Below are 12444 nucleotides of genomic sequence, written 5' to 3'. Positions count from 1 at the left end.
CTGAGCCCTGTTGTGATGTCATTTTCAGTCGACAGAAGTGACAAAATGGCCGCCCCCAGAGATGGCTAAGAACGGGTGGATTAACTCCTTATTTCACAAACGCAATATTTATTAGAATGCCTTGTTTCAACTAGTGGGCTTGCATAGAAAATAATCTTGAAAAAAATATATGTTTGGGTTGACCTCCGCTGTAATGAACATATTCATTTTACAAAGTTAAAAATTCAAATATGTGACTACGTTTCCTAAAGTGTCTCGTGCTCTTTTTTTTTATCCATGTACACTTTAAAGCGCATAATGAGAAGAGAAGGAAAAGATGTGAACTCACTGTTAGCACAGTTGTTGTGGTCCACCTTCTTAAAACCAGTTGGACAAGCACAGGTGTATGTCTTGTTGCCAGGGAGACAAAGGTGACTGCAACCTCCATTGTTAGCACCGCAGCGATTCTTGCCTCCTACAGGGGAGTCAAACACAAACAGTAAAACATATTGTATGTCATAGTCTAAATCAAATCGATACAGCAACTTTGTGGATGTACATTTGAACAATGCATACCAAACAAAAGTTATAAGGTCGAAGAATGTAGCTAACTCGGGAGAATTAGCTCCACAGTAGAGGAACTGATTCATCATCGAAAATGAATGAGGTGACAACATTCAACATCTAGTAGTTGTGTCCTGACCTTCAGGTTGCCTCTGGGGATGCAAGGTGTGGATATCCATGGGGAAGTGCAGTTTGTTACGGATAATCTCTTGGTTCTTGCCAGTAAATTTATTGGCACTGTTGATGCTTTTGGTGTGCCAGTCAGTCCAGTAGAGACTGTCCTCAAACACGGTGATGGCAAAAGGGTGAGGCAGGCCTACGGAGGAAAAGACAGAATACTCAGGAAAGCCGAGAGCTTAACGAGAACAATCAACGCGGTTACAGCAGCGGCTTCATAAAACCCACTAAAAATGAAAGGACAGCAGTTTTTGCTGATGTTATTCTACTCGGATCAGAGCTGTTGATTCCGGAGCGACAACGTAAATGCACGCCACAGGTTTCTGGTTCTGACACCATCGAAAACTATCATTTGTAAACTATGCTGGCAGGACACATGTCAACTCGAACGTTCAGTTAGTGTTTAAAGTGAGCATTTTCTGATATTTTGGTATGTGAGGGGTAGTGTATTTTACTTTGGGCATGAGCAATGTCAAAATTGAAAAAAATAAGGTGAAAAAAAAAAAATCGTATGATCTTTCCAACTCGGCGAGGTCCAGGTGTGTGGCTGCCTGTGTTTTTCCTGATCATATCTTGACATGAGGGCGACAAATAATGCACCCTCTTCCCTCCACTGAATCACGGAAAGCCATGGTGGCAACTAGTTTTGTCATGGTCACCTTCTTCCATGTCATCAACACATATTCCTCGTCCCCTCTGCTCTTGTTCTTTCCGGGACAGCTGGACGAGCAGCTGCGAGCCGACGGGGCATCAAGCGCCGCATCAAGCCTTCACAGTAATGTCCCCTTTAACCTACATGTGGCTGCTCTCACACCACGAGTGAATCGGTCACACTCTCCACTGATCACTGATAGTAGCAAGCATTGCTTCCAGATGGACATAAATCTGCTTGGATCATAGCGTACGGGATTACATAAACATTTGCGTGTGGTCTTAGTTCTTTTTTTTTTTTAACGACATTTGTCTTTGTACTTGACTGCAGTTCGCTGTGATCAGTGGTTGAGAGCATAAATTGCAGTACTGTATTTTTATTTAGTATTCCTTTACAGGGGAAGTCATTTTTTCCATTTTTACATTTTTTTTCAAGAATATGTTCCATGCAAGCCCACTAAAAAGACAATCTGATAAATATTGCGTTTGTGGAATAAGAGTTAATCCACCCGTTTTAGCCATCTCCCGGGGCGGCCATTTTGTCACTTCTGTCGACTGAAAGTGACATCGCAACTGCTCAGGGCTCAGGTAACGACCAATCATGGCTGACCTGTTTACTGAAGCTGAGCTGTGATTGGTCGTTACGTGAGCCATGATCAGTTGTGGTGTCATTTTCAATTGACAGAAGTGACAAAATGGCCGCCCCCTGAGATGGATAAAAAAGGGTGTATTTTGCCGCTTAACTCATATTCCACAAACGCAATATTAATCAGAATGCCGTTTCAACTAGTGGGCCTGCTGGGAACATACTCTAAAATATGTTTGGGTCTTCAACTTCCTCCTAAACTCCCCCTCCCAAAAAACATTCATAGATGAGAATAAGAGTGTGAATGGCTGTTTGTTTATGGGACAGATCTACAATACATGAGGATCGCAATAATAGTTTCAGCTCAGTCGGCCGTGCGTTTCTAATCGACTCCAAAATACAACCACGATAATAAACACATTGCTAAATTAATACTGTACCTCTCCGACAGTATCAAACTAAACTGAGCATGATCATTTCCGTGTCAGACGTTTTAATTGGCCAGCAAATGTGCCTAACGTCTAGTTAGCATAGGATCAATGAAAACACAAAGGCTACAGTAAGCATGAGGCTGACAAAGATTAAGTACATTTTTTTTTTTTTTTTCTTAGCAAACAAAATGTCACGCTTTAGCCTGTCAGGCAGACCTTTGCACAAGGGCGCGCTGTTCTCTTGCTCTATTGTCCACTTCCCCCGAGGACAGATTGTGTCACATGCAGGAGACGACTCATTGTAAAAGAGGCGTCTTTGCAGTGGCACAATATCTTCGGGGCGCATATACTCCGAGATCAAGTTGACGCACCCCCACAGAACCCTCGTCTCGTCTTTGCCCCCACCCTAGGGGTCCACAGGTGTGTAGGCTGGTAAAAGATTAAACCGCCACACCCGCCCACTGTACAGCTCCAGGAACTTGGCACACATCCAGCAAAAAGCACACAACAACGCGGTCGCACGCACGCACACACACAAACATGGAACACGACTGTACTGTAGGTGTAGGGAGATACTCATTAACATTCTTTGGCACAGCAGCCTGGCCAGTGGAAATGAGCAGACACACACACACACGCACGTCCCATTTGTCCTGTGTGTTGTCTGAGCAAACAGAGGCTCTGCAGAACGGACAGGGCCAATTACAGCCTTTTATCCTCAGAGCACACATCATTAAGAAGGTCTCACACGGACAATGGGGCGTGCGCGCGTACACAAACACGCGGACCCGCTCACACACACTTGAACAATCTTGACTGTCGCTGACGTGCTTTAAGGCCGAACCTAAACTTAACGGTGAAAAGAAAAGAAAAAAAAAAAAGAAGACTTTCAATTCTAAATACATCACCTGATTTCGTCAATAGCCCAAATTAAGATGTCAGTGGAGGGAATTACTGGACCACAACCATTTTTTAAAAAAGTAAACCTTTGTTCCACTAAGCTTTAGGAGTAACTTGTTATTGTCTGCATACACACACACACACGCGCGCACACATTCAGGTGTCTTTCACTTTTGTCCCCGCTAAAAGAAACACAGGCGTCAGGCATCACACTGCTGCACTAAACTGTTACAGGGTGAGATTGTCGAAATCTGAAATATGAACAGATGAAGGAGGGATCAATATTCTGCCTACTTACATCCGTGCTTGCCAGATTCCTAATTTAGTAGTCGCCGACCAACTGAGGCATGCGTTTGGTGTCATGGGTTTTTATGTCAGCAAAAGACACATTCATATGCCTTTTCATGGAAATATTCCGCTGATTACATGGTCTAATGTTGTAAAATCAAGCATGTGTGTGTGAGGGTATGCGTAATGCGTAAATGAGCCTCAAAGTTGAAGGATACATTTTGATCTTTCAAAACAAAGCAGTCCACATGAAAACAGAAAATTACAGGCAGCATGTGCAAAGTACATTTTATCATTCCAGTGGGAACCATATGAGAAGAATATTTTATTTGTCCACCCCCCCCCCAAAAAAAAAAGGAAGGATGTTTACCTTGGTTGATGACAGCTTTACGATTGCGGCCATCCAGATCGGCTCTTTCGATGACATGGTGCTTGGCGTCCACCCAGTACATGCGGTGGCCAGCGTAGTCGATCGTTAGGCCATTTGGCCAGAACAAGTGAGTGTCGGCAATGACCCGTCGATTCGAGCCATCCATATTGGCGTACTCGATGCGAGGCGTGTTGCCCCAGTCGGTCCAGTAGATCTTACTGAGAGAGGGGAAAAAAAAAAAAACAGAACTATACTATCTCTGCGCCACTATAGACAAAGATTTTTGCTGTCAAACGATTAAAATGTTTTTAACTAATTAATCGCAAAATGTTACATAATTAATCGTGATTAATTGTATTTCTCAACTACAATTTTTTTTACAAAGCTTGGAACCGATATTTACCTCATTAAAAGCTTGGAATTAATACGGAAAAAAATTAAAAGTATATTTCGATTCAATGACTGTTCTTATAGCTTTCTTTGATTCTTTTTTTTTCCAGCTTTTGAGCTGACGTGAGACTGACGGTTTTCTGCTATTTTCCGGTGTCTGTTGTATATAGTATTTTGTGTTTTCATTTATTGCTTTCACTTGCTTTATTATTGCTGTTTTGTTGTTGTAATGTAAAGTGCTTTGTTACAGCTGTAGCTGCTATGAAAAGCGCTATAAAGTAAAAGTTGTATTGTATTGTATAAAACACAACAGGTGAACGATACACCAAAGACGAACGACTAATATGGTATTTGAATTTGGCTTTTCATTTGGCTGTGCAAATCATTTTGGATTTCTCCAATGAGCAGTCCAGCAACTTTTTAAAGTCAAACGACGTAAAAGTCAGTCTTTGCGACAGTGACTCTCCTCTAAGTTTGGCTGCGCAGTGAGCAAAGGTCATCTGCTACAGGAAGTAAATAAAACTGAGTTAACAGAGTGTTTTGTGCATTATAAAATTTAAATTAATCTCCATAGTTAATGCTTTAACTTTGACAGCCCTAATAAAAATGAAACTGTGCTCATGGTCGACGTAGTCGATTACCTTCAGATGTCTGTAACACTGCCTAAAGGCCTAGATAGACCAAAAAGACGCTGGCCAACAGTGACAGACGTTTACCCCCTGTGGCGTCCGGCCGGCTGTCGGCACGTCACGCGGGCGGAATGCACCGCAACGACGCTGACCATTAAAGTACCTTCTGCGCACGCATAAGATGTAATACCCTTCCATACCATCGGCGGCGGTAGTCACCATTTCTCATGGTTAGAAAACGCCAACCGGAAAGATGTTGGCCGGGGGCCGATTATAACAACGTAAACAATGCATTCAGCTCTACTCTTCCCTCACGATGAACTAAAACCATCACGTTCTTGACACGGTACTGTGAAATACTTTCATCGTCAACCCTCGCTCTCGTACTTGTAAGAAGATTAAGGCAGCCGATGCGTGCTCAATGTTTTTCCGCATTTGTCACTTCCCGTTGGTGCTCCGCGCGCTGATTTGCTAGCTAACAGCCAATCAGAGCGACCAAATGTCACGACTGGACTGGCGACGCCGATTCAACATGCGCAAACGCCCCCGCCCCGGACGCTTAGAGACGGCCACTACACCAAACACAATGTGTTTAAAACAAGTGTTCTAGCTTGACATGTTTCTGCTGCTTCATCCGGCATGCTCTTTCCTGCCACTGCGACACACAGTCAAGTCAGGGAAGTCTTAGCCACTGCGTCTCGTATGAAGTCTTTGCTCCATCCAAACAGGCGCTTGCCTGTGGGCACTGCAGTGCTGCCAAACCCTAATCCCTGCTCTGGAACTGCACTACAACTGGGACACATCCAGAGAGGATAGTGTGCACATTTCAAACCATCTGCTGTGAATCAGTTAGTGTGTGTGTGTGTGTGTGTGTGTGCGCGCATTGAGCTCCTACCCTTCTATAGGGTGCAGCGCAATTGCCCGGGGCTTCTCCATGTTCTGCCACAGCAGCACCTTGCGATGAGTCCCATCCAGGTTGGCCACCTCAATGCGAGATGTCCCGGAGTCCGTCCAGTACAATTTGTCATGGATCCAATCAATAGCCAGCCCACCTGTTTGAGAGAAAAATGGTTTGTTTGGAGGTATATAAAAATGAAGCTTTTTTTTTATTTTTTATTTTTTTAGCGAAATGGCGTGATCGCTGCATTTTGTTTGTCAGGTTTGAAGCATTGCAAAAGAGTTGAGTGGCAAAGAGAGAGAGAAGATGAGAAACACGCCGGGGGAAGACAGCTGGAACATATTTGATAAATGACGACATTGACTTTTTAAGTGGCGGTAACCCACCTGGGCTCTCCAGGCCAGTCGAGACGACCTCTTCTACATTGGACCCATTGAGGTTGGCCTTCATGATCCGGTCCAGCGTCACGTCTGACCAGAAAACGAGCTCTTGGCTGTGATGGAAGTCGAGAGCGATGGCATTCTCGAGGTTGTTGAGCAGCAGCGTGTACTCGGAGCGGTGCGGCAGAACCTGACGGATGTCGATTCGATTGGCAAACAACAGCACCGGCTCTGGACCTGTCAAAATAAAAGAAGATATAAATAAACAGGGCGGAAAGATGGAAATATTTGTGGTTCATTGCATCTGACGGGTAGTCAGGATCTGGGTTTAACTTCATTCTTCAACAGATTGATGGGCTGATGTACCAGTACTCAATCGTCAAATCGTCTAAATCTACTCCAGACTTTCAGAGTGTATGGCAGGCCCTGGAGCCGGCAAATGGCTACAATTGCTGCTGAGGCAAATATGAGAAAAATACAATGCAACAATGTTTTTAACTTGTGGTCAAATCTTGTCAGTTCTTGTCAAAGTTAAGAGTACAGCGGATCTTTACCCAGCGCCTTGCAGCTGCGCTTGTCAGGCCGCAGCTCATATCCCTGAACACACCAGCACTGGAAGCCACCCTCGACATTGGTGCAGCCCTGGCTGCAGTAGCCTTCTTCAGCACACTCGTCCACATCTGGAACACACCACAGAGGCAAAAGAAAAACAAATAGTCAAAACTCATTTTTCTATAGTATTTCCGGAGACGTTTCCTCTTTTTGTTATATCGTTATAAAGGAAAGTCAACCCAATCATATTTTTTTTCAAGAACATGTTATATGCAAACCCAATAGTTGAAACAAGGCATTCTGATAAATATTTTCTGTTCCTGGAATAAGTGTTAATCCACTCGTTTTTTGCCATCTCAGGGGGCGGCCATTTTGTCACTTCTGTCGACTGAAAATGACATCACAACTGCTCAGGGCTCAGGTAACGACCAATCACAGCTGAGCTTGACAAAAATGGCCTCCCCCTGAGATGGCTAGAAAGGAGTGGATTTTTGCTGCCCAAACATATTTTTTTCCAAGAATATGTTCTATGCAAGCCCACTAGTTGAAATCAGACATTCTGATAAATATTACGTTTGTGGAATAAGAGGTAATCCACCCGTTTTTAGCCATCTCTGGGGGCGGTCCTTTCGTCACTTTGTCACCGTCATCGACAGACGTGACAAAATGGCCGCCCCCTGATATGGATTGGATTTTGCTCATATTCCACAAACGCAATATTAATCAGAATACTGTGTTTCAACTAGTTTGCCTGCTGGGTACATATTCTTGAAAAACAAAAAAAATGTTGGGTTGACTTCCCTTTAAGCAGCAAAATCCACTCCTTTTTAACCATCTCATTGGGCGGCCATTTTGTCACCTCTGTGCATACTATCATTTTGAGTTCCATATGTTAATAGTTACGAGTTATTTTTATCTCACTCTTCCAACACCTAATCGCTCAGGTTTCAGGAATGTGTAATGATACACAACATAACTTAACAACTGCCCAGTCATTGGTGTGTCATTGATATCAAATGTGTTCTCACACACACACATACGCATGAACACACACACACACAAATACCCTGGCAGGATCTGCCGTCATCCATCAGTCGGTATCCAGTGTGGCAGGTGCACTGGACCAGTCCTCGGACCATCTGACACTTCTGGGAGCACCCGCCGTTATTCTGGTTGCAGTTGCCGTCACTGGAGCGTGGACCTGGAAGGAAACATTCGCGGATCACAAACATCGCAGACTAACTTAGAGTGCTCAGTCCACACAAATGTCTCAACAGGCAAATTCTGCATTGTCATGAGTATTTGTGTCCATTTTTTTTTTTTTTTTAATATTCCCAGTAGGTGAGGATTGCACTTATTTCTCATCAAGCTATGACGGCAACGTTGAAGTTATCAGCAACTATAACATGGAGTCGTTATTGACATTAATTTAGGCAAGCATGGCTTTGTTGATTCTCTAAAATGTTCTTCCGAACGAACCCTAAGTTGGGCGCAAAAAAAAAGTAACTGTTAACACGAGTACTATTCCAAAGTTTCTAAGTGTAGTTAAAGATTCAATTGAGAGAGAGCCATGCTCAGAATAGTTTCTGTCTGTGACAAACGTCAACTCACGACATTCATGGTGCGGCAGTTCATCAGTCCCGTCTTCACAGTCGTTGACCTCATTGCATACCTTCCTCTGACCAATACAGCGGCCATTCCCACATTGGAACTGGTCTGGGGCACAAAGTGACGTCCCTGCGGGGACACCAACGGGAACCCCTTTTCATTTTGTGTTGACATAACAAGCCAGTGAATTCAGCTAGACATCTCAAAGTTGCTAGAGATTTTCCCACTGGGATGAGCCGTTTTCTTTCTGCGCCTGTCGTACTCTTAGGCCTCAATTTTCAGGAAGCAGCGAGGGCACAAGGAAGGTCATCCGGCAAAAAACCTTCAACTTGAAATTCTTAACATTTTGCACTCTCTTTTTTCCCTAACATCCCTAGCCTCACTTATGATTACCTCTCAGTATGGCTTGAGAAGAACATTTTCTGAAATAAAGGATCATATCGGCTTACATTAGTGCATAAGGATGTCAACCGCTTCGACTTTTCCACACATGATCCACCATACTGACCTCGCCATTGAATTATTTTCTGCATAGGATCTTCATTTGTGGCTAATGGATTAAAATCGCTATAAGGTATATACAGAGACTGAGAGAGATAATGAATCAGTATGTTTAATTCAATGCAAAACGGGTAACATAGCTATGCGTGTTATACATTCAGGGACAGCATAGTGCATAAGTGCATGACTAACTACCGCTAACTTGTCATGCATGAAATATGTTTTTTGAATTGACTCCCTACTTGTGTGGATTTTCTTGTGCTACTCCTGCTACTTCTCCCAGTCCAAAAACATCGAATAAAGCAGGCCCGTACAATTGTGGAGTATGATGTAATTGTGATTATTTTCCTAAAAATTGCGATTGCGATACCAGTTGCGATTTTTTCCATTTCCATGGTACGAAAGACACTATCGACTACAATCGGAGGTATAAACTTACTAAATATTTTGATGTGCTTTTAAATGCCCTGCAATCTTCCTCAGCGAGTCACACAAAAAGAGAGAGTCGGGCTCAACTGAAAACAAGAGTGGACTTTGTTGAGCGTTCCACTGTTGCCATGACTACAACTTAAATTCGGACTATATTTAGCCTCTGAAAAGATGATAACAAGCACAGCCTCACCAGTTTTTTCACAACCCTCTTCGTCACTGTGGTCTGAACAGTCGTCTTCGCCATCGCATCTCCATGACAACCGGACGCAGCGTCCCGTCCCACACCGGAACTGGTCGGCTGTGCACATGGACGTGGCTGCAGAACAATTCAAGCAAGTAAATGTCACTGGAAACCACAGAAATAGATACACAACCAAAACCGCAGCACAAGTATGCATGCTTGATAAAAGTGACTAAAGTGGCTACTCACTGCAATTCATCTCATCGGACTGATCGTCACAGTCGAACTCGCCGTCACACCTCCAGCCTGCATTGATGCACATCCCGCTGCTGCACATGAACTCAACGGACCTGCATGGCTGGTGGGACGCTGCACACAAAAATCGAAAAACACTTAGCGGCTAAAAACAGCGTCGATTCTTTTTACAGTCCTTATTCTAGATCACAGGTGTCAAAGTCAAGGCCCGGGGGCCAGATACGGCCCGCAAGCTCATTTTACGTGGCCCGCGAAGGCAAATTATGTGCGTCAACTGCACATTTCTTGCTAATTGTTTTCCTTGTAACTAGGGATAGGCCGATTATCGGCCTGGCCGATATTCGGCATTTGATGAATATCGGTATAAGCCTTTTTTAAAAATCCGAAGGCCGATAATAAATCAACTTAAAACTGCATTGACTCCAGGGAACTATTTGTTTACATTTTCAATTAACTTTATTAGAGATTCTACTGACCCTGGGATCACTCTGCACCTTTTGGTTTTGTTTGAAATCAAAACAAAGATAAGTGAAATTTTAACATTTGTCATTTTGAAATTTTGGAGAACTTTATTTACTGTCGAAAACTATATAGGGAGCAATTGTTTTCATGTAACTTTTGAAGACGTGCTGATGACCCTGGGAGCTCCCTGAACTTTGTTAGTATTTTCCAACAAAGATGCATATTGTCAAAAATGCATAATAATAAGAAACACCAACATTATGCAAATCTGAAAAAAATGTTCTACAAACATGCGGAAAGGCATTTCAACAAAATTAAGAGTTTTAATTTGTTATCATTTTTTATGCCAATATTTTCCTTTTTACAGAAAATGAATATCGGCTCCAAATATCGGTTATCGGCCTCCTTGACTACTAATAAACGGTATCGGCCCTGAAAAAAAACATCGGTCTTTATCCACTTTTAACAACATTGAGTTATGAGATACTGCAGTGTGTTATTTGTTACCAATTCGCCCCTTAAAATACACTTGAAAAAACTGAACAAACAATTACTTACCGGCTTTTAATTTCAAAACTAGCTAGCCATCAATTTATCCAATTTATCCAAGGGACACCATAACTATGATGTGGCCCCCAACAAAAAATGAGTTTGATACCCCTGTTCTAGATCCCCCCCAAAAAAGTGATTGATAGAGCTGAGGTCAAGGCTCTGAAAAACATCCACACCACCCTCATCCTAGCATGAATGTACGGACCTTTGCTTTGTGCACCAAAATTGGAAGCATTGCAAAATCCAAAATGCCTTGGTAAAACGAAGGCCCGAGATTCAGCAAAAACTCAAATTAAATCCTCATTGCTCAACCAACTGACAAAGAACGGTCTCAATACTTCGGTCCATATTGCGCGACTGACTCATCGGCTAGCTGTCTTACTTTTACAGATCATATATCACGACTTGCAATTAAAGATGGAAGGGACGCTCCAACTGGCAGCAGATGAGGGCGGAGGTGCAAAGGCAGATTAAAGCCGAATCAAACACAAGCTTCCTAAATCATGCGCGCGCATTTCTCTGACATGTTTTCCCCTGACAGCGCGCGTCTGTTCCCCTTGAAGAGGAGGCCCGCGGATAAAGCAAACGGCAAGGCGGGGGAGCGACGGCAAAAGAAGAAGGGAGACACGGGTGGCGCTTCAAGCCTGCCGCTGCCGGTTTATCAGCTGGCTGAGAGAAGACAAGAGATGATCAAAACAGCAGGTGGTTTCCCAGAGCGAGAGAATTATATAGGCGGCAAAAGTGTGTGTGAGGTGCACCTACTTTCGTACATAGAAGCGCACGTGGACGCGATTCATCCCGTTTGCTGTATTCCAACTGACAACAATGCACGTTTGTGCAAATTAGTCCATGCGCTTGTGTGTGTTTTCACATGAGACGGAGAGAGGGGAAAGAGAATTTTTTTTTTTTTTTCCCCCCTAACAAAGCACCCTTCATGTGTCTGGAGATTCTATGGAATGCTGTGGAGGACAGGACGTCTTATGCCTCAGAGGAATGCCTCGTGTGTGCGCGTGTGTGTGAGAGACACAAACTTTTTTTTTTTTTTTCCCCCCCTCACTGCTGAGTGAAATGGTTAAATGTTTCAAAAACGGATTCACATTGTATGCGTTTGAGAAAAAAAAAAAAAAAAAAAAAAAGAGGAAAGCAGACAGCCGCATTTAAAAGCCTGCACATGGGAGAAAAAGGAGGAACAGAGAGAAGCGCTCAGGCTGCGTTGACCTCGGTGACACTCAAATGATGACAGGAAACCTTGAAGTCATGCTTATCACAGCGAAGATAAAAACTTCAAAAGGACACCCAATGAGTATGTGCGCGCGCGAGTGAGTGAGTGAATGAGTGAGTGAGTGAACGAGGGAGAACAAGAAAGCGCGTGTGTGGGTGCATGCATGAACAAAACTGTCATTATGTCGCCAGTGAATGAGTGAAATAAAGCAATAACAAATTAAGAGGGCCGGACAGGTGAAATATGATACTCCGATAATCAGGACAACAACTTCCTGCAAGATTGGCCAATTTTGTTGAGGAGTGGCCAGTAGTTGATGCAGAATGCTGTTGTTTAATTTGCATTATGACCAAAACACATTCTAAATCACAGGTGTCAAACTCAAGGCCCGGGGGCCGGATCCGGCATTTTACGTGGCCCGCGAAGACAAATCATG

The 12444-nt window shown here is 43.5% G+C and overlaps 1 protein-coding gene across 4 annotated transcripts in view; it reads right to left on the bottom strand.

Moving 5' to 3' along the window:
* lrp4 (low density lipoprotein receptor-related protein 4) overlaps positions 1 to 12444 on the bottom strand; it is a 92318-nt gene that overhangs the window by 15408 nt on the left and 64466 nt on the right. For 3 of the 4 annotated variants that reach the window (XM_086025780.1, XM_086025781.1, XM_086025782.1), the window contains 10 exons: positions 9767 to 9886; positions 9527 to 9652; positions 8407 to 8532; positions 7862 to 7996; positions 6798 to 6923; positions 6250 to 6480; positions 5861 to 6017; positions 3947 to 4164; positions 683 to 859; positions 329 to 454 (listed from right to left, as the gene is read on the bottom strand). In XM_086025780.1, the coding sequence (XP_085881906.1) occupies positions 329 to 454; positions 683 to 859; positions 3947 to 4164; positions 5861 to 6017; positions 6250 to 6480; positions 6798 to 6923; positions 7862 to 7996; positions 8407 to 8532; positions 9527 to 9652; positions 9767 to 9886 (1542 nt within the window). Of the gene's footprint in view, positions 1 to 328; positions 455 to 682; positions 860 to 3946; positions 4165 to 5860; positions 6018 to 6249; positions 6481 to 6797; positions 6924 to 7861; positions 7997 to 8406; positions 8533 to 9526; positions 9653 to 9766; positions 9887 to 11548; positions 11684 to 12444 lie in introns of those variants that run through there. The other variant, XM_086025783.1, reaches the window with a different exon arrangement.

The sequence above is a fragment of the Filicampus tigris genome, chromosome 3 (assembly GCF_054856515.1).
Source record: "Filicampus tigris isolate MCC_2025a chromosome 3, RoL_Ftig_1.0, whole genome shotgun sequence".
NCBI lineage: Eukaryota > Metazoa > Chordata > Actinopteri > Syngnathiformes > Syngnathidae > Filicampus > Filicampus tigris.
Note: the sequence above shows the minus strand (reverse complement) of the source record. Positions and strands in the feature narration are given on the sequence as shown.